The sequence below is a fragment of the Diabrotica virgifera genome, chromosome 5 (assembly GCF_917563875.1).
Source record: "Diabrotica virgifera virgifera chromosome 5, PGI_DIABVI_V3a".
Taxonomy (NCBI): domain Eukaryota; kingdom Metazoa; phylum Arthropoda; class Insecta; order Coleoptera; family Chrysomelidae; genus Diabrotica; species Diabrotica virgifera.
The window spans coordinates 213,753,842-213,777,866 of NC_065447.1; the positions used below are offsets into that span (position 1 = coordinate 213,753,842).

Below are 24,025 nucleotides of genomic sequence, written 5' to 3' on the forward strand. Positions count from 1 at the left end.
TGAATGTTTGTCTGTACCTATGTCCCTTATAGAATCGTAAACTATGCATTTGGTAGAAAAAAGTATAGGTACGCAATATTTTTAGTATTTTTTGGCTTTCTGGTAATTTTTAGGTATTAAACTTTCAAACATTAATTAGTTTTAATACCTGCCGGGTCAGCTGGTTAATAATAAAAAAATATTCTTGGACTAGTGTGGCAAAGATTAAAAAGTATATAAAATCAATAATTTATGAATTTTAGATTGTAATAAAAAAGCGTCAGCTGCATCATGTACGTTGCAAAAAATGTTAGCTGGCCAAGTGGACATGCCGTGGTATTATAAAAATAACTATTTTTCAAAATAAAATGTCAATTTAAAAAACAAAAAGAATTTTCCGCGCGAGGATTTGAACCCGGATCTCTTGAGTGAAAGGTAGGAGCCAAGTAAGCAAGTCTATCAAATGTTCTGAGTAACGTATATAAATATTTGACATTTAAGTTGTAGCGTTTGTCCATCAACTTTCATATTTTACCTTTTCTTGTCTAAAATCCCCAGTTTTGGGACAGCTGACACATCATTTGTTAATAAGCTTTGGAACACCTACCTAAATAAAAAGAAAACAGCCATGCTAAAATGCTCCGGTCAAATTTGACACTACCTCCCTGGCTATCCTATGTCCGCAAACGCTTCGTTTCCGAGATACGGGATGTTCAATATTTTTTTACAAACTGACAATTTATTTATGTTAAAGCCATAAATAAATTGTCAGTTTGTAAAAATATAACCAGTTGAGATACGCAAATCAAATTTGGTGGGGTTTAAGACGTAGTTATTACACATTTTTTGACATACAATTAATAATTTTATATTCACCATTGGCGTGCGTACGGGTAATATTATGGGTCATAATACCCGTTTGCGCGCCAATGGTGAATATAAAATTCTTAATTCGAGGGTTTAGTGTCAAACAACGTTATCTACATTTTTTGTGAAATTGAAATATATCTATAATCGAGTTCACCGTTTTCGATTTCATTTAGAAACAAAAACCTGTATCTCTATCTGAAGCCGATTACAAAACACATTAAACGTTAACTACCAATTGTGAAAAAATTGTTCATGTCAAAAACATCTAAGAGGTGATAACGTTATTTCACAGTGAATTTCGTGATACATCAAAAACAGTTATCGACTGTTAACGTTTATTGACACTAATATTTTAAGCTGTAATTGTAGACAGCGTTATTATTATAATTCGTATTTGTTTGAAAAACGTCATTTTGATACTGGATAGCTAAATACATTTGTTTATTTTCGATATTGTTCGATTATTCCATCTGATTACTCATTACATGATAACATGATTACAATAATCTGATTACTCATTACATTTTTTGGTTTTGCCGAAGTTTAAAGAAAACATAGATGTTATTTTCTTATTGCCGGTTACGTATATATTTGTCGTAATTATTTAATATTTTGATTTTGTCAGTGTTTAACAGAAAAATGTCCAGTCGTAGCACAAAACTTTGTATGACAGAATACGAAGCATTAGCGGGTCGTGGATCTTCTGAGGTAGCCTCTTGCCTTACAAATACAATGAAAAGTGAAGTTACTGGGAAAGACTTCGCTTTTATGTCGGGAAACTTGTTCGGGCCAAAATGGAAATTCAATTATTGTTTCCGCAATGTTTCTGTTTGCTGTTGAAACACTGAGGGCCGGTTGTTCGAACGCACATCAAAAATGATCACTATCAAATATTTAATTACTGTCACCAACTGTCAATTTCAACTTTGATTGGGTTGTTAAAAACATAAATATTGATTACAATTATAAAATTAGTTAATCAATTATGTTAATAATTGTTATGTTAATTGATTAACTAATCTCATAATTATAATCAATTATGTTTTCAGCAACCCAATCAAAGTTAACATTGACAGTTGGTGACAGTAATTAAATATTTGATAGTGATCATTGTTGATTAGCGTTCGAACAACGGGCCCTAAATATTTCAAAAATCGACCAGTTATTTTTTGAGCCCGGACATTCCCCAATGGAATGTGATATGGTCCATGCCCACATCGAAAACGCGAGTAAAGGCTTGGAAATTTATGATCCATCGGGATGGTATATTTACAGTGAATAAAATGGCTTTAAAGAAATCAAAATACGAAGTAGTTGAAATAGATCAAGAAGACATTTTGGATTTTAAAGAACTTCAAATTCAAACGATTAAAAATAAAAAAACTGACATTGAAGGAAATGTTGTCAAATGGTTGAACATAGTTTGGCTACAATATACATATTATAAAAGAAGACACTGCACCCAGTTATTTCAAATATAATTTTAAATCAGACAACTTTACGAAATTTAAAATACAGAGAAGGCAATTTCGAACATTTTCAATTAACAAACTTGTGCCAAGAAGAAAATATGACAAACCGTTAACGATTAATAATAAAAAGTTAAAAGGTTTAGTAGAACTCTGTGAGCAAAAATTAAAGAACAATATCACTTCTTTTACTAGAATCTTCAAGGAAGGGGTGATGATCATAAAATGAAAATGTTTCAGAAGATGAAGGCGTTTAAAGATGGTGTAAGTATTTAGATATTTTTTCATAAGTTTATTATTTGTATGTTGTTGGAAAAATAAAGTTTTTTTATTTAAATACACTTATTAACATTTTTAATAATACAGGGTTAGTGCTGCATTGGATATCCTGAAAATTTTGAAAATATCATCGAATTAAGTTAAAATCAAACTGGATATCCTGAAAAAAGGAGAAACATCAAGAAAATTTTCGCCACATTTTAGGGAAATTACATTTTTACATTTTCACCCAGCAGTACTAACCCTGTAGTAAAACTATTATTATCAGGTGCGACGTTAACGGTTACAAAAAATATATATCGGTAATATCAAAAAGCGTTATCAGGCCATTATTAGAAAAAAAGTCTATTTTTTTCTCTGTAAAATATCAATAACCTGTAATAATTTTTACAATATGTCAAAGAAACCATAATAATACTATATAAATTTACAGATTTCTATTGTAATGTATTTTGCCTTCGTAATCACAAATTTGTTGGCTGATATTACTTTTCAAAACAATTTTTCGCATTTTCTGCCACTTTATGTTTTTGGAGTTAACGTTGTTTGATACTAAACCCTCGAATTGTATGTCAAAAAATGTGCAATAACTACGTCTTAAAACCCACCAAATTTGATTTGCATATCTCAACTGGTTTTAAAGCAATAAATAAATCGTCAGTTTGTAAAAAAATATTGAACATCCCGTATCTCGGAATAGAAGCGTTTGCGGACATTATGATTATAAAGCAACTTGTGATTATTTTCTCATGTAAAATTACCCCCTAAAGTTTGTCACACTTATTTAGAAACACTTTGTGCTGATGACGAACATGGCCAGTTGTTAAAGTACCTAACTTTTTCATTATCCAATATAAGCGAATGAATCAAAAAACAAAATGTTAAGAAAACCTGGGGCTATAGTTAGGTTTTAATTTCAGTATTTTATAAATGCTAGAATAGTCCACAGGGTGATGCGAACTTTGAGAAAAAGGCACAGTTTGATTCGTACACCCGGTATACAATGACAGTTTGACTGTCTAGCAACAATATTATTACAGCGATATTGTCAATGAATAAGGCTATAACGTGGTAAAAAAATCAGTTAAATCCAACAACAGGTTTAGGAAATTCGAAATTTCAAAAATGACCAAATTTTTAGTGAATCGATTTTTTTGCACCTGAGTGTAGCTGAAATAAATATGTACAAATGGAAAAGCCGCATGTGAGTACCAAAGAGATACACCAAATTCAGTATAGAAGGCTTAACCGCGTTAATATAAAATTACGTCATTCCAGTTTATAATAAGATTTTTAAAACTTTTTACCTTCCTCCCTCTCGAAAATGTGAATAATCATTAACTGCTTCTCCACATAAATAACACATTTTTGCGCCACACACGCATGTCATTTTGTTACATCCATTGGATTTTACAAATGACTTTTTGCAATTAACACAGGTTCTGAAATTAAAAAAAAAAACATTTAAGACTATCTTTAAATATTAAGGAACTAACGTGAAAATCTTCTAAAGAAGATTCCAAAGAACAAGTTCAAGAAAGAGGAATAATAACATCAGAAAAAACAAGAATGTTAGTAATAAAAATATCTTTAAATATTACGATTCAATATACATTATATTGTTAATCTAGGCGCCAAATAGAGGTCACCATGGCCTTTTCAATTCTGATGGGCAAACCCTAGTACATATTTCTTATGTTTAAGTTTTTAAGCTAAGAATACATAAAATGATACCATTTTATATCCTACCAGATAAAAAACAATGGAAAACCTTCTCTGGTTATACCTTAGACTTTAGACCATAAAAACTGATAGACACGCCGTAATGCTATTCTCTCGTCTCGAAGAGTAAAGCCAACATAAAACGATTCACACAGCTCGGCTGTCCCATTGCAAAACACACTAACCGTCATTTTTGTCAAAAGCGAGTTTTTTATAAATTTGAAGTTGCTGGGTTTTGCTCTACCTTCTGATAGTTTTAAAACTAACATCGGACCATAAATAAGGAAGATACGGCATACGCCAAACACAGTAACTGACAGTCTATCGAGGCTTCCCCAGTGCAAAACACAGTAACTAACAAAACCCATATCAAAACCAAGTAACTGCTAAGTAGTTGCTGGGTTTTGTAATGGTTTTTGTAGTTACTGTGTTTCGGTTTGAGATATCGTCTTCAATTTATACGGAAATTCCAACCCCTTTTACTCTGTAACCATGTAACTGTAAACACATCGAGATATCGACTCCATGAAATCGTTGTAAGATATCTTACAAATGGCCATACGCACATGTCTGCTGATGAATTTATAGCAATATCGAACAAAAAATACTAAGGAACAGAAATATCTATGATTTTCAGGAACTGATTGAACTTGTAAATAACTCTAGAAAAAATGTAGAGGTACTTGAACTAAAAGAGTTTTACTTGTGGCAAAATAAAAAAAGGACAGCAACTAAGAAACTAAAGGATCCTTTAAAGGGTCTTCTATTACAAAATTTGGTAAAAGTTCTTTATTCACGAGGAAGTAATTTTATAAAATATAAAACAAATTTTGAGGACGATTATAAGGAATTCGATTTTTTACAAAAAAAAACACTGTCCAAGCACGTTTACGCCCAAAACTTTAAATATTGGAATCTCATGCGACAAAAAGACACTTATTTTGGAAAACCTAGTACCATTATTGGCGGAAAACAGACAGTTATTTTGGCAAAGCCTACAGACTCAGAAAAATCTTTAGATTTGGTGGGTCATGAACAAATGGATGTCATAGATTCCAATATTTAAATAAAATATATCGGTACGTTTGCTTATTTCGTTTCTATAGTTTAGTTTTCTGCTGTTACCAAACCGATGTATTTGTCTATATAGTTCTTTCCGTTTGTCATTTGAGTAAATTTATTTGTTTTTTTTTTAAGTACAGATTGTTTATTTTGTCTCTTTTGTTAGTTCCTCATTTTTATCACAGATTTTTTATTAGGTATGTTTGTACATATTTAAATTCTACATTTTATTATATATTTTTTTTACAACCGTGTTAAAAATGCAATTTTTAGCACTCCATACGAGCGTTAAAAATGCTACCTACTTTAAGGCACTAGTGCTTTAAAATATTTTTAAGGCACTGCAGTTCGTATTGACCGTATAGAAAATTACGTTTTTAGAAAAAATATTGTATGATATGCGTGTTAAAAAGTACATTTTTAAGGCACTCATGTGAATTGCAGAACTAGCTATCGTTCATTCTGCAAACTTTCACATGCGTGCCTTAAACATGTACTTTTAACACTTATATCATAAATAACTATTATATTATACAGTTTTAATTTATTTTATTACAGTTACTGTGTTTTGTAATGGAAAAATGGATAATAATTTTTTTAAAATTCTATGCAAATTTAGTTTTCTCAGGCGATTTCTACTTCTATGGCGGATTATTCCTTTCAATAATATTTTAAAAAATGCGAATAAGGGTTGTCTAACACACCGTCAAGTTTTTGTTTGAATTTATTTAATAATTTCTTATGGCATATACATTTTAGAAAAATTGAATTTTCTCCATTGTTGTAAAAATGCAATTACTGTGTTTTGTCATAGGACAGCCGAGCTGTGTGTGACGTCAGTTTACGGCAGAAAACGATGCGCTCTGCTCGGTGTGCGAGCCGCTCGCGCGCAACATATTTGTTAGATTAGTACGTGTTTTCAAGTGGCACACAAACGGCTCGCACACGGCGCACTATGATCTAACTTCTGTCGGCTTTTCAACAAATGTTTTGATGGTTTGCAATACGTATTTGGACGGGTTTGCGAGTGGTTTGTTGGTTTTGGGGCGCCCGAGTTGTTGAATATTTCTTAGTAATGGAGTGGTCGGAAGGAAATATCAAACTTATTGATGTTTACCGTGGAACATGAAAATGAGATGATAACATTGACACAGTATAAAGAGGGACAGTAGAACCACTCTCCGAAAAATTGGAAGTAAAATCTGTAGTCGCGCATGACGACCGCGCAATGTTGGCAGTCGCTTTGGCCCCACTCTCGCATTGCTATTCGCATAGAAACGTACGGCTTTTAACAGGGAAAACCCGCATCCACCACTGGTGAATTACCAATTGCGTACTGCCGGTATTACTTCCTGAGATCAAAGCGCCGACAGAAGAGTGATTTTACTGTGAAACCTGTATATACTGTGACATTGAATATATTTAAACATGTTAGCTTGCAACCCCCAACTTGTAACCAACTTACAACCAACTTGCAACCAACTTGCAACTCAACTTGCAACCAATCGGAATGAAACCAAACACTTCTCGATGAGAATAGGAGAAGCTACTCCCGACGTCGGCCGATATCGGATCTGATCTGATCGGAGAAAAACGGATCCAATGTAGGCACCCACATTTAATACTATAGTTTATTTTTTAACTAAGAGGAGTAAACTAAAAAGGCAGATTCATACCCAAGAAAGTAACTAGAATAACAACCAAATACATCTTCTTTTTTGGTTGATCTAGTCGGCCCTCAACGGTAATCCATAAATATTATATTAAATTAAAACGTCGCGAAAGAGTTCCAAAAACAACTGCTTTTTATATAAAAGCAGACTAACAATCTAAAACTTAAAGGAATAACAAAGAAAACACAAAAAATCGCCGATATAACTTTTAACCTATGAAATGTCACTATTGTCAAAATTTGATAAATGTCATTAGTGTCAAAATTTTATAACAGTGGAGTAAACTTGCCTGCGGTTGGACCAATTACAAACAAGCAATACAGCGCGGTAAATTTGAATCACTCTTGGTTAAAAAACAAACCATAATTATCTACAATTACTAAATGTTCGTAAGTTTCCTTTGGATCGCGGAAGGTTCGTCAAAATGAAAAATTTTAAGGAACATTAACGGAGTTCGCGGCGCGGATATGGTATCTCCGCCTTAAGAGATTAGAAGTGTTTATAGGCGTTGTGAATTAAAATAAAGTATATTTTCTGCATCCAGTAACAAATCAAAATATGTAATATTTGACCCTCCACATATGTTAAAACTTATTCGCAATACTTTAGGTTATTTAGGTCAACAAGCATGTTCATGCTTTTAAGACTTTTTTACGTTCATTTCATTGTAAGTAAACTGAAATTGTAAATTATTGTAATAACTATTGATTTGAATAAACGTATATTATATTACAAAATTTTTTGACGGGAATAATAAAGCGATTAAATGGAAATATTTGAAAGAATTAGTAGACATTCAAGAAAAGGAAGGCCTTCATCTTGCAACTAGGATAACCCGAAGGCATTTAAATTGGTATAAGGAAAAAATGAAGGTGAAATTAGCCCAAACGTTCAGCCAAAAAGTTGCTAAGGCAATACATTATTTGAGAAATAACAGCTCAAAAGAATTTGAACGTGGCGAAGCTACTCAAAATTTCATTGAACAAATTAATGATATTTTTGATATTTTAAATAGCCGAAATTTATTGGCAAAACACCTAAAATCCTGTTTACAGCAGCACAATAAACAAGCGATTTTTCAAAAAATTAAAGAATCTATAAAATATCTTAGATCACTTAAATGTTCCAACAATGGTGAACCACTATAACATCCAATCCAAAGAAAAACGGGTTTTATTGGTATGATCATTAGTTTAAAGTCACTAATGGGAATTTCGAAAAATTACTTGGAGGATATGGATGGAGGTCTGAAGTTCTTTCGGTCTATAAACTTTCTCAAGATCACTTAGAAGTTTTCTTTAGTTCTATTAGGGGTCATGGAGGTTACAACAACAACCCAACGGCAAAACAATTTAAAGCTGCATATAAAAGACTCTTAATGCACACAAGTGTTACAGGATCTACCCAGGTTAATTGTATAGAACAGACACCTTCCATAATTTTAGCAATGAGCACAACAAATACTGTGAAAATGAAAACAGATGATCATCAACTCATTGACAACTTTATAACTGATGAAAATAATAGGGAAACAATAACTAGTAACCATGATTATACTGTAAATAATTTAAGTTTTTCAAAAACATTGTCATCTTATGTTTGTGATGTTGTTGACTATATCGCTGGGTTTGTAGTTAAGACAGTTAAGAAAATAACCTTCTAAAGACGTATTCATATTTGCAAAAATTGCTGAAAGCGAAATTAGATTTATGTACAATTCAAAATAATTGAACGATTCTAAATTACTGAGGAGATATGTACATACAAAGAACATATTATGTTTGATCATGATTTTGAAACAAGCCATTTGTTTAATCTAATAAAGATAATTTGTTTCCATTATTGCAACATCAGATTGTACAATGAAGGTGAAAAACTAAATAATGTAATAAGAGTTAGAAATAAGTTAACAAAAGCTATTTTGTTTTGTGGTCAATAAATTAATAGATTTCCTACATATTTTTTCACCTAACCTGAAACTTCCACCCAAAAGAAAATTACTCTCCTTTAAATTTATTTTTGATTATCAAACAAAAAGAGATATACCAGCGATATAATATGTACCTACTTTTAAATAAAACATTTATTTTTACAAAATTACTTTAAGTCAAAAATATTTATTAATTTACTTTGCTAAATTATTTATCTTATTACCATATTTTTTACAAAATATTGAAGTTATATTAAAATTAATCTAAAATTGGGTAATTTTATTAGTGCTTTGATAAGAATCCAAACGAGTTCTTGCCGTATTGTGACGTCACTTTCGCGGAAGGTGTTTGCTTCAACGGTTCGGTACAAGGCGTGTCTATCAGTTTTTATGGTCTAAGGGTTATACCATCCGAGGCTTCTAAAAATGCAAGCCATGCGGATTCTGAAACTACAGGAAGATGAGGGAATTTTACAATTTATAATGCACATCCCATCTGCTCAGGCGGTAAATTTCCAGTGAGAATGGTTCCCTTAGGACTTCAAATAGAGTAAAAATATAAATTAAAAATGAATAAACATTTTCAATTTCATTGCAACCCGAAACTGCAGTTGCATTGTATTTCTAATTCAATCAGAGAGTACAGCAAGTAACTCTACCGGTTTTGGGATTTTGAGCCCCTTATCAGGAGATACATATGCTCTTCTCTCTGAATGAGCCAGGATAATACACCGAGAGTAGCCACGGATTACAACGAACGAAATGGCAGGGATATCCTAGCGACATCCTGCGACTCAAGCGCATATGTACCTCCTGATGAAGGAGATGAGGGAGGGCTAAGAAGCCCCGAAACCGGTAGAGTTACTCGCTGTAACTTTTTTTGGACACCTTGTATAAACAATTATGTAAATGTTTATAATTACTGAATAGAGAATTGAATAACCTTTCAAATGAGCTAACACACGACCACTACTCTCATTTAAAAAAAACCATCGATTACGTCATTACGCCCAGATAGATGACGTCACTAGTATGAAATATATGCCAGAATATCATATAGTACGTTCTTTAACGGTAAAATATTGCAAGACCTATAAATTCTAAAGAACGGCTCCGATTTAGAAGAAATTTTGCAAATAAGCTCATCTTGTCCTCCTCTTCAAAAGTGATATGACTACAATGTGTGCTTTTTATTTTTAAGGGGTGAAAACTACCCTTTTTACCAAAAATTAAAAACAGCCGATATAAGCGTTATTTAAATCTAAATTATGTGTAGATATGTTAAATAGTAAGTTAAATATAGAAATTTGATTGTTTCTCATATTGAAATGTATTTTATAGTTTATAACTATTTTTAAACCCTTAAAAACTACCCTCTAAATAAGAATTTGTATAAAAAATATTTTGTAACTTTAAATTAGGTAATGAAATGACGTATTTTGTAGTGATTTAAACTTTATTTTATGTTTGCAATTTAGTTTATTAAGTATTTAATATTTTCAACCCTTAAAAAATACCCCTACAAAGACATTTATTAGATCATTCACTCACGTAAAATATTGCAAAACCTGTGAATTTTAAACAACCGCTTGGTTTGACATGAAATTTGGCATTCACATAGCTAGCAAGTCAAAGAAAAAAAGTGATAGAGTACCGATGTGTGCTTTTGCCCTAGGGGTGAGTGTCACCCCTTCTCGGCGGTGAAAAAATATAGGTCCAAAATAAGTCCAGAAATGGATAAACTGACTAATTTAAAGCAACTTTTGTTCTATAGAGTTTTTTCACTAAGTCGATACTTTTCGAGTTATTTGCGAATGAATATGTTCATTTTTCAACAAAAGAACCACGTTGTTAGACGGTTTTTCGCAAACAACTCAAAAAGTAAGTATTTTATCGAAAAAATATTCCGAGCAGAAATATAGATTGTGAAAAACTGAAAAAATCTGTGTATATCTGAAGTTTGGAGACCTAGTAGAACCAGAGTCGTAGCTAACGAAGTTCCAAGATACGAGGTGTTGAGATTTCTCTTACAAAGTGAAGATTTGTTGATTGATCTAAAACCGGTTGAGATATGCAAATGAAATTTGATGGGTTTTAAGAGGATGTTATTACGCATTTGTTGACAGACAAGTTTTATTAAAAATTTTATATTCACCATTGGCGCGCATACGGGTACTAGTCTGAATTTAAAAAATAGTACGCCACTGAGGTATTTCAAATTAAAAAGCATTTTTGAGTTACTTATTTAATTTGTGACAGAAAATATATCTTTATATATGGTTTTTTAACGATAACTTCTGTAATTTTCAAGATATTTCAATGTTCCAAATCTTATTTTGTGGGGAATTGTAAGTGCTAAAAGTTTTCAAAAGTTCGACTTTCTGAAGGTCTTTGATTTTTAAAGCATGCGATTCAAAAAGCTTAGAAAACTGCTTCTCACACTTACGTGCAAACTTAAAATATAAATATTTCACTCAGTTTTTATCATAGACATTGAAAAAACTGAAAAAGTTTCAGTATGAAAAATACTACATTTTAGTATTAATATACATTTTTCAAATTTCTTTTAGTTTTCAAGTAAGTTTGAAAAAATGGAAAACATTTATAAAATATCAAAAAATAATTTAATACTAAATTGAAATTTTTTTCAAACCTAAGCACTTTAAACTGGTTAAAATCTCAGAACACGTAGTCAGTTTATAAGTAAACCTAATTGTGTATGGAATAATGTTAATTTTTATTTTTGTGAAAAATTCACCAATTTAAGTAATTATTCTTTTGTTTTTTCAATGACATAATCGTTTTGTTTTTGTAATAACTCGGCCATTTTTTATCCAAATCACTTTTATCGTAGCACCTTTTAAAGGTATCAGTAAAATCAGATGTCTTCATAATTTTTTTCTAAAAATCTTTATTTCTTGCGTTATTTAATGATAAAATGTTTGATTCAAGGTTAATTCGAAAAAACCCCGATTTTAAGTAGGCTGAACTTGGGTTGTGTTATTGCTATAATAATTTAAAGAACACCACTCCATTCATTAATTTAAAAAGTTTCTTTTTGGCCGTAACGACTTTTTCGTAAAAATGCATAATTTTAGAGTTATTTTTGAAAATCCACTCAAAACATGCATTTTTCATGTCGGAAATCATCAATTTCGATCGTGAATAACTTGCTAAATATCAATTTACCGAAAAAGTCGTATATAAGATTTTTTACTCAGAATTGAAATATATATCAATTTCCGAAGTTATTTTGAGGTTAAATATTTTCACGCCCGAGAAGGGGTGGTACCCACCCCCCAGAGCAAAAGGCACAATATCACTTTTTTCTTTGACATATTATATTATGTGTGCCAAATTTCAAGTCAATCCAAGCGGTTCTTTAAAATTTACCACAAAAACGTCAAAGAATGTACTAATAATTTAAAAATAAAAATCAACCTGTTTCGGGACTTTTCCTTAAAGTAGCCGGTTTATGAAATAACGAATTTATTCCTTTTATTTGCACCATACTGTATAACAATTACCTAACAATTAATTTAAAACATTTAAACAAAAACAATGAATATTTTTTCGCGCGTTTAAAATTTCAAAATGTGACAACGATTTGACATTAAAAGCTCCATGAAACTAGCTCCGCCGAAACCCACAAGATGTTGTCATTGTGGCTTAACATCGTGAATACACTAATACAATTATTATATTACTCTATTACTCTATTATATTATATTATCATTTACTATTGTGTAAAACTGGTTGTGTTTTACTCGTGATTTATTAAAGTAAAGGCTGTGGAAACATTAGTTGTCATATAACAACTAATATGGATAATTACCTGGTCAAAGCTTCCGTCATCTTATTTTCAATATACGTTCTTCTCCTCACATCTTCGTCATATTCTATTTCGTTACACCTTTTAGGCACATGCGATTCATGTTTGCACTGTCTGCAAGACTCTTTGAGGCATTCAGGGTTTTCACATTTAAAAATTTTGTCCTCATCTGGTAATATTGTGGCGAAATCACAAAATGGGCAAACTTCTAGACCATCGACGTTGGCTTTTCTTATTTCTTCAGAGGCAATTTTTTGAGCAAGTCGTTCAAATAATTTGTTAGGTAGAACCATCTAAAACCAAATTCAATATAAATCTTAAATGGTTTAATTAAAAAATTAACTAATATAGGCACCTATGGAATGTAACTTACTAAATTCTATTGAGAATTTAAGTTGTATATAACTTATAAAAATTGCCAAACTTATAATAACCATGAAAAATAAAAGAACCTATGAACCAGAAGGAATCCCTGCTGAACTTTTGAAAAATACAACACCAACAATTATTGTTAACATGCTGACAGAACTGTTTAATAGATACATTCCTAAACGGAGATAATATACCTGAAAGCTGGAAAGAAGGATAGAATACACCCATCCATAAAAAAGGGTGTATGGCCAAAGGGTATATGGTATCTGCATCTCAGATACCAGCACTCTCAGTAGATTGTACGGAAAAGTTATAAAAACCCTAGTCGAAAACGAATATGAACCACTTAAGCTGAAACAGCACGCAGCATTTCGAGTTGGATGATCCTGCATCGACCACATCACACTTTGACACAACTAAGAGAAAAAAGAATGACTAGGGGTACATCAATAGATCTATTATTTTTTGACTTACGGATAGCCTATCATATACAGTGCTAGTCAAAAGTCCGTACCCCCCCTCGTATCTTTTGAATGGTTATAATTATAATAGTGAAATTTGGAGGGAGGAAATAAACGGACGTAGGCTTCTTAACTAGTCATGGCAGGTGACGTAATAGTGACAGATGACTTTACAGCGCCACTGTGAAAGATAATTTTAAATGGGATCTTATGGCAAGTGACACCTCATTTGAAAGGTATTGAAAATATCTATTCAGTCGTACTAATTTTTTTGGGTTTAAGTTGACTTTGATTTTGGTGAATAAATGAAATAAATATAACTTTGTAGTTTCGCATTAAATTATTAAAAATTCAAATGTCCGCCCATGGTTATTTTGTCAAAAAAGTTGACATTTTTCAGCTCTCTAGTAGTTTTTACGTCAACGTCAACTTTTTGACAAGTAACCATAGGCGGAGGTTTGAATTTTTATTAATTAAATCCGAAACTACAATTTAATATTATTTCATTTATTCATCCAAATGAGCTTAAACTCAAACAAAATTAGTATAGCTGAATGGGTATTTTCAATACCTATCAAACGAGGTATCGCTTACCATAGGGTACCATTTAAAATTATCTGTCACAGTGGCGCTGTAAAGTCATCTGTCACTTTTACGTCACCTGTCATGACTAGTTAAGCAGCCTACGTCCGTTCATTTCCTTCCTCCAAATTTCACTATTATAAGTATAACCGGTCAAAAGATACGAGGGGGGGTACGGACTTTTGACTAGCACTGTATTACTCCTATGTAGACCATGATAAGTACTGGAAAGCTCATCTATTAACATTACACTTGTGAAAGCAATACAACGATTCTACAACGATCTTCGATCAAAAATAAAGATTAACAGGTAGGTAAGGGACTATTGCAAGGCTGCAATCTTTTTCCAACACTCTTCAAAATATACCCAAATGAGGCACTGAAGAAATGGAGATCACGAAATATATGTGCATAGGAGTTTAGAACGATGAACTAAACTTAAAAGATGGAAAGGTAATTTCGTCACGTTCCGAATATATCTATTTGGGGGCAAAGGTGGAAAGAAATGGATGAAACAGAAATTGAGGAATAGGGACCTTGCACATTTTTTTTATTGCATAATAATGTTTAGTTTTGTTTAAAAATGAGATTTCCAAAATTTCACGCTTCAAAAACTCGGAATAACTTGGAAATACATATTTAAAGTCTTCTGCGGTATAAAATAGTTCAAACGACCCGTGACGTCACATAGTTTTACATTAGTTATTATTATGGTTATATTTCGCTGTGTCTAGGTACACGCTAACGTGTACGCAAATAAAAGAGTTAGGTACACGCGAATTAGACTTCATCAAGCCAGTGACGTCATTATTTAGCGTGCGCAGTGACTGTATATTTTGGTACAAGCTATTTTGATATGTTTAGTGTTTGTTTGATAGAAAAATATTTGTTAAGGGAAGGGAAGCAGAACTATTAAGATGTTTCAAACTTAATTGTAATAAATCAATGTATATATAAAAGTATATATTTAGGTTAGCAAAATAAATATATGTATTTAGTTGATATGACACGTACAAAATATGTATTGTTAAAATAATTTTTATACGTAAGTTAATTATTATAATCAACTATTCTAAATGGGAAATAAGCCTCAATTTAACTAAAAAAATGATTTTATTACCGTTTCGACGTCCAAATCGGATGTCATTGTCAAAATACAAAAAAAAATAAGTCAGATTAAATAAATTATTAGAAAAAATTTTTTACTAAGCAACAACATTTTTGTTTAATTTAATAATATTTTGTATTTTGACAACGACGTCCGATTTAGACATCGAAACGTTAATAAAATAATTTTTTTAGTTAAATTGTAGCTTAGTTCCCATTCAGAATAGTTGATTACAAAAATGCCACAAGGAAATAGCTTCAGAACAAGTTAATTATTATTGTGAAAGTTTAGGTCTTCCTTTTATTTCAATTTTGGACGGTAATACTATTTCAATTATAACTAAAAAAATATATATTAATTTATAGTCTCTTAACTTTTTCATACTGTTTTAAAATGTTGTTAAACTCATTAAAACAACTAAATAATAATTGTCCACACTGCATAGTTAATTTAAAAACAAACACTAAACAAATAAAAAATAAGAAATCTCTTTACTAATCAATATTAAAATTAAAGTGTAAACACAACGCGATTAAACAAATTCCAACACTCTGACACTCTAATTTTTTAATTTCCGTACACGTTAGCGTGTACCTAGACACAGCGTTATATTTACGTATATTCTTCTTCTACTTCTTTAGTTTATTGGCCTCCACCTACTAGGGTATTTGGCCAGCTCGTCGTCGGAGAATAAAGGAAAAATATTTATATTCTAATGACGTTTATCGTATGTCGTTGTAATAATATATACCAGTTTGTTCAGATTAGAGTTTGATACAGTTTTTGAAGGAAAGGAAAGAATGTTGAAAATAAAACCATTTGTAAAAGTACAAATTTTCTATGAATAGTTCAAACGATCAAAAACACTTTTAACGTCACATAACTGTATTTTTTACTGACGTTTATAATGTCTAATTTAAAATTATATATACAATTGGTGTAGAATGTAAACAAACAACGGTGTGACGTCACGACACGTTTTGGGGTGGCTGGTATAAGTTGAATTTTTAGTCTTCTTTAGGGGCCAAACGAAAGACAAACAAAACTTTTTTATCTTTGATACATGTTCTAAATTATGTTCTGTTGTGATTTATAACATTTTTTTCGAATTTAAAATTTTATTGCTCTCATCGATATATATCTATAAATCTATATATAGGATTTTAAGAATGTCGCAAATAATTACATGACATTTTAGTTAAACCTGACAGTTGTCACTGTTGTCAGAATATTTATATTATTTATATTTATATAAACATCAATATTTATACAAATATTTGCCAGAATATTAATATTTAAAATATTTTAAGTAATTAACTAGTTTTGATGGGAAATTAGCCACAATCTTACTAAAAAAATGATTTCATTAACGTTTCGACTCCCAAATCGGGTGTCGTTGTCAAAATACAAAAAATATTTTTTGGGCGTCGAAACGTTAATGAAATCATTTTTTTAGTAAGATTGTGGCTAATTTCCCATCAAAACTAGTTAATTACTTAAAATATTTTAAATATTAATATTCTGGCAAATATTTGTATAAATATTGATGTTTATATAAATATAAATAATATAAATATTCTGACAACAGTGACAACTGTCAGGTTTAACTAAAATGTCATGTAATTATTTGCGACATTCTTAAAATCCTATATGACGTGAAAATTAATGACGTACTGAAAAAAGGGTTTGGGATCAACTGTATATATATTAAAATTCGCTAATGTCCCGATATACTGGCACAGAAAAATGGGCAGACTGGAATACAGTTGAGTCCGCGAGTCTTTACCCGTGCGTCATTAATACCTGGTGAGATAAAACACATACTTTTTATTTAGCATCATTCTCTTCCACGCATGAAATTAATGGCAAACCAGCTGCCGACTGTTATTAAGTAAAAACACATGTTATTTTTATGAACGATTTAGACTCAGTGCATTGAAAAGAGATAGGTACAAAGAAAGACGATTGGGATGTCTTCACATATTTTAAGTACAATTTCTGACGTTTTGGTTTGTTTACTTTTCAGTTTGTTGAATTTTTTGCTGTTATTCTGTCGAATTTTTGCATTTTGAAGTTTTTTATAGTATACAAACAGTTGTTTTCACAACAAATTTTATATTGGAGTTAGAAATTGTTTGATAAGTTTATGTTATTTTACGATAAATTTTGACAACGTACAAAGCTAACCTCATTGTTGACACACTTGAATGCTTGTGTTTAAGGTTCCGCCAAAGTGAATAAAATAACAAAAAGAAAATATGTTATTGAATTTTTTTATAAATTGTTTATTTATTTATTAATCAATGATAATATAATAATTTATTAAGCTACTTCAAATGTAGCTGTAATTATGCACCAAAATTTTAAAGCACAACTTAAATTTGACATTCTATTTATTTGATAACGTCAAATTTTATACCCTAACCCGTGATCGGAATAATATCCACTTGCCGTTGCGTTTAGTAAATTTCCGACTTATTTCGTATGCTTTGAATGATGACGCACGGGTAAAGACTCGCGGACTCAACTGTATATGGCAAGGAAATTACGAGAGGAATACCAAAAGGTAGGACTACCAATAAATCAGAAAAAAAACAACAAAATACCTCAGTACGGTAGAGGGAACAGATCTAATTTTGATCTATGTGAAGTCTTTTAAAGGCTAATCCTTCCCAGTATACCAGAGCGTTAGAAACAGCAGTCAACATTAAAATATCAACAAATATTATACTAACCTGCAGTGTTTGTAAACTAAATTCAGAGTCACAATCGGCCATACAGAGAAACCTTGTATCACCTTTGCCAACGCCAACTTCCACGCCTTTTTTAACGCAGTCCTTGCAGAACGAACAACCTCTCATACAAAAGTAAATTTCTTCCGGGATCAGTTCATCGTCAAAGCAACACTGGCAGGTTTCAAAGAGGTTAAACTTTCTAGCTTCTTCTTTGGCATGACGATATGCCTCATTTTTTAACTTTAGCTCTCTTTCTATTTGTTTGCGGTATTTTAAGAACGATATCTAAAATTAAAATGAAGTAAAAATTTAATTGCTGAAAAATACTCAAGTATAGTTCGATTTTATCTTTGCCCAAACGTCATGATTCATTGGCAAACAAGTTACATCAAAACATAAAGTAAAACGTACGTCGATATGTAGTATCACTGATGTACTATCAGTGGTAATAATTAGAAAATGGCTATTATCCCGTGGACGTATTTTAAAGAGGTATTTTATTGAAGTGTTTAATATTTTTTACCATTGAGGAGATTGACGGACTAAACATTAAACAGCTTGAGCATCATACCGACTATTATTAGTATAACGATAAATATGGAACGACAAAAATTAAATTAAAAAAAACAGTTAAACAGTAATCTCGAAAATAAACAGACATTCGACAGAACTATAGCCACACTTATGTAGTATAATGACAATTTGTAAGTTAAAAAATATAACTTGTCACGTTTGCGTAAAAAATAAATGTACTTACCGGAAGTAATCAAATTTAAAGATCAACAGTTAGTCGTTCTAACAATTATTATGCTTGAAAATTAAAATGACACACAAAGATTAAAAGTTAAATAATTTGAAAAACCAAATAAAGCAATAAATTCAAATAATCTAATATTAGTATGGTATAACTAGACCCAAACCCAGACATCCAAAGTGAAAGTTATCCTCCAACACCAAATTGTTCTATATGGTCCACATAATGTTCAGAAAAACTCACACCATTTTGAGGGTCGGGTATGGGGTAGGGGGGGAGAAATCGGTAAAATCGTATAGGTCTGGATCCCGCGTATGAAAAAAAAGTTGATTAATAGCAAGCTGAAAATTTGTTAATAGCTTAAGGGTGTCTAGTCGGATAAACTTTGATATATGGGAACACTGGAACAGGGGCAGTTTTAACTGTGGAACAGGTTAAAAATCTGGAACGGTCACACCACGAAAACGGCACATTTATTTTGTCCGACAGAACAGACTTAAACTCTCCGAACAGAGATTAAACTCTCATGCAAAAATCAAACTGCTATTTATCACCTGTCATAATTCCTGTCATTTGACATATTCTACATGTTCCACTCATTAAAACGCCCATTTGGTGATAAATAGCAGTCTGATTTTTGCATGAGAGTTTAATCTCTGTTCGAAGAGTTTAAGTCTGTTCTGTCGGACAAAATAAATGTGCCGTTTTCGTGGTGTGACCGTTCCAAATTTTTAACCTGTTCCACAATTAAAACTGCCCCTATTTTAGTGTTCCCATATATCAAAGTTTATCCGACTAGACACCCTTAAGCTATTAACAAATTTTCAGCTTGCTATTAATCAACTTTTTTTCCATACGCGGGATCCAGACCTAGTAGTTTTTTACGTTTTTCGTCAATATTTCTAAAACTATGCGGTTTAGCATGAACAACCTTCTATACAAAAATGTTCTACATTAAATTTGAAATAAAAAAAGGCCCTATGCATAATCCTTCTAAAATGAACGGTTCCAAAGTTACGGAGGTAGTATAGTATAATTGGTCCAAAAAAGGCCTAACCCAAACATCCAAAGTAAAAGTTTTCCTCCAACACTAAAATTGTTCTATATGGTCCACATATTATTCAGTAAAAAGTTACACCATTTTGAGCGTCCGGTTTGGGAGGGAGAAGTTGGCAAATTAGTAGTTTTTTACATTTTTCGTCAATATTTCTAAAACTATGCTTTAGTGTAAACAATGTTCTATACAAAAATGTTCTACATAAGATTTTAAACAAACAAGGTCCTATACATAATTGTTATAAAATCAACGGTTCCAGAGTTACGGAGGGTGAAAAGTGGAGGTTTTCGATACTTTTTATATTGTATGGGCAATTTATAATATTATTACTGATGAAAGAAGTTGTCTTTAACAGGATTGTGTTTTGTAAATAAAATTTGCTATTTCAGTGGCCGATGGTATGTTAGTGATAAGCCCTTGAAGAAACGTCAACCTCACCACCCAAAATCGTCATCAATTGCCCAAAAAATATAAAAAGTATCGAAAACCTCCACTTTTCAGCCTCCGAAACTCTGGAACCGTTGATTTTATAACAATTATGTATAAGACCTTTTTTGTTTTAAATCTCATGTAGAACATTTTTGTATAAACATTGCTTACGCTTAAGCATAGTTTTAGAAATATTGACGAAAAACGTAAAAAATGGCTTTTTGGTGTAACTTTTTACTGAACAATATGTGGACCATATAGAACAATTTGGTGTTGGAGGAAAACTTTTACTTTGGATGTCTGGGTTACGTTTTTTTTTTTTGGACCAATTATACTATACTACCTCCGTAACTTTGGAACCGTTCATTTTAGGATTATGCATAGGGCCTTTTTTATTTCAAATTTAATGTAGAACATTTTTGTATAGAAGGTTGTTCATGCTAAACCGCATAGTTTTAGAAACGACGAAAAACGTAAAAAACTACGAATTTACCAATTTCTCCCCCCTCGCCCCCAAACCCGACGCTCAAAATGATGTGACTTTTTTCTGAACATTATGTGGACCATGTAGAACAATTTGGTGTTGGAGGATAACTTTCACTTTGGATGTCTGGGTTATGCCATCTTTTGGATCAATTGTATATACACAACAAATGCGCTAACGCCACTGTCACTGAAAATGATAAACGCCAAAATTCGTAGTAAACCAGGTATCAAGACATGCCGTATTGTTTATCTTTGTTTAACTTATTGTTGTTTCTATGGACAAGCGGCTTAATTTTGCGATACTAGTTTCTGTCAGTAAAAAAAGGCCTAGTATAAAAATTAATTCGTGAATAATTTCATGCATAGAAAAAGACAGAGTGGAAGAACTATACTACAATATATCGTACGTATAAAAATATATATTATGGTTCCGTGTATGCAGGCTCACTCATTACTGTAGTGAAAGATATTTCTGTAATAGATGAGATATAATGCGCAATGGAAGACATGAGAGATAATGGAATAGGGACACCAACATATGATAAATATTTAGATCATTCAAAAAATTAAACAGAAAAGAACACTAATAGTTAGAATTGGGGAAGCAGAAGAAATGCCCGAGGATTGGAAAGATGGCAGAATTATACCAATATTTAAGAAACGAGAAGTAACAAAATGTAACGACTATAGAGGAATATCTACTGAGTACAACATATAAGATTCTAACAGCCCTCATCAGACAAAAACTCACTCAATTCACAGAGAAAAAAATTCGAGACTACCAGCAAGGATTCAGAAAAGGCAGATCCACTACAGATGCGATCGACATAATTACACAAACAATCGAAAAATGCCACGAACACAACATAGAACTGCACATTCTCTTCGTAGACTTCAAACACGCCTTTGGCTGTATTGGAAGAAACAAATTATTTATTGAAATGATAACAACAGAGAAAGGTAGCACAAAATCAATTGCAATAGAAACAGGAGTGCGACAAGGCGATTCCCTGCCAACCACATTATTCAACATAGCAGTAGGAGGAACAGTTAAGGAGGGGGTATGGTTTGAAATCAACAAATCAAGCACATTTTTGTGAATTGTTTTCGAAGCGATGGTACAATTATTTTATTTTTAAATTAAATAAGCATATTAAGTACAATTCAAAGAATATTTAGAAAAAAATTCAATCCAAAATATTGAAAAATAAGCCATTGGTGACCAGTGGCGGCGCCTGGTGTAAAATATTGGGGGTGCACACATAATGTTAACATATAAAAACACCTTGAGACCCTATTTCCCTAGGTAAAGGTTTTTGAGTGTCTTCAAATTGTAAAAATCAAAGGACCTTATTAAAAATTACAATAAATAATGTATTTTATTGACTTAAAATTATAATTTAGTGTTTAAATGTTACAAGCAAGTTTTGTAACGAAAGTCAGTCGCCTGTTATTTTTTAGATAAATTATTCACAAACAAATTCAGTAAAATTTGGAATTTCTTGAATCATTTTTTTTTTTTATTGAAAACATTGTGAGTGCAGTTAATCGATCCTGGCCCATAGCTATTCTAAGGAAAGTTTTGATACGTTTCAATGCAGAGACATCGTTCTGTTTCTGCAGTTGTCACTGGCATCGTAACAAGTACATAATTGGAGAATTCCAATCTGGAATTCCAACTGGATAGTTAAAATCGTATCTTATATTTTATTCATTATGCTTCCTCTTCTCCAAATATGTGCTTCACACCTACACAATTTGTAAGTTTTTACACAAATTTCCTTTTAAATAATCATTTATAATCTCGACGTTAGCACTTTGGTACATTCTTAATTAACAAATTTGGTTTCGGCATTTTTAATTTTTCTTCTAAATATAATGAAGAAAATTTAATTGATTTTAAATATTCCACGCTAACATTTACGTCCACAAATCCTTCCATTCTTAATATAGTTCCGAAATTCGAACTTCATGAAAGCAAAATTTAAACATACGTGTGCCGTGCACATTGAAAACATCAAAGATCATGCCATAAGATCACATCCTACTTGTGATCCTGTGGCCATCTAAACTTGTGGGCTAGAGCGGGTAGCGGGGTGGGTGATGAGTTGTATTTTGTAGTATGAAAAGTCATTGGTATAGGAACCACTGTGAGAGCGGTGAACGCGAGGTTCTGTCTAAGGCCTCGCAGCCGTGAACTTTCTCCTTTGAAATAGATTAAAAATAATTAAATGTTACCTATTAGATACTTATAAACTCCTTGGATCTGTTATTTCGAATTTCAATTACTGTATAGTTAGATTAAAATGTTATTTATAGAATGATAAATATTACATATATGAATGTTAGTGTGAAAATAATTTTGGGGGTTCACGTGCACATGTGCACTTATGGAGAAACCGCCACTGTTGGTGACAAATTTTGACAGGCAGCTCACAAAAAAATGGATTTTGCGGTGGACATCAGAACTCGACACTCGATCATACGAAACAAAAAATTCAAAAAGATTTAATTAGCTTATGAGTTTCACGAGGTCCCAACGTCGAGTTTTTTATTTTTAATGATTTTTGAATTTTTGGTATCACTCAGAAATAAAAAAAATTAAATTTTTGACAAAAATTTTGTGAAAATCAACAGATTTATTATTGTTGAACAAAAAATAAGCAAAAAAAGAAAAATATCTCGACGTTGTTACCTAACGAAATGTCTGAAGAAAATCTGTGCAAAATATCAGGTAGATCGGCCGAGTAGTTTTTCAGTTACAATGTCCACCGCAGTTGAAAAAGCAGTTTTGAGAAAAATGCGTTTAAAGTTTTGACAACTGCATCTTCATCTTCTTATTTGTCTGCCAAATCGTAAAGTGATGTACATTGGAATATGTTTTTTGAATCGAGGAGTAATCTACAAAAGAGAAGGCGAACAGTTGTTTAACGTTTCTCACTACGCTCAAGCGTGCTGGCGCGAAGTCGCGGCCAAGCGAGTCGAAGGTAGGGATATTCAACACCCTGTATCTCTGGTAATTTTACTCCCGATTATTTTTAAATTTTCAGAGAGTATCCTTGAAAGTATGCACTTTTATTTGAAATAATAAAAAAAATTAAATATTTCAAACCATACCCCCCCCTCCCCCTTAAGACCAGCAAAATTAAAGGAACTATGTATAGCTCACTCCTTAACACAAATAGTTGCATATGCAGATGATATAGTTCTTATGGGAAGAGACAA

At 31.8% G+C, this 24,025-nt stretch overlaps 1 protein-coding gene across 4 annotated transcripts in view; it reads right to left on the reverse strand.

The window, feature by feature from the left end:
- Positions 1-24,025, reverse strand: part of LOC126885280 (E3 ubiquitin-protein ligase RNF216-like) — a 93,851-nt gene that overhangs the window by 11,927 nt on the left and 57,899 nt on the right. For all 4 annotated transcript variants that reach the window (XM_050651777.1, XM_050651779.1, XM_050651775.1 and 1 more), the window contains 3 exons: positions 18,075-18,359; positions 12,820-13,109; positions 3,905-4,039 (listed from right to left, as the gene is read on the reverse strand). In XM_050651777.1, coding sequence (XP_050507734.1) covers positions 3,905-4,039; positions 12,820-13,109; positions 18,075-18,359 — 710 coding nt within the window. The remainder of the gene's footprint in view (positions 1-3,904; positions 4,040-12,819; positions 13,110-18,074; positions 18,360-24,025) is intronic.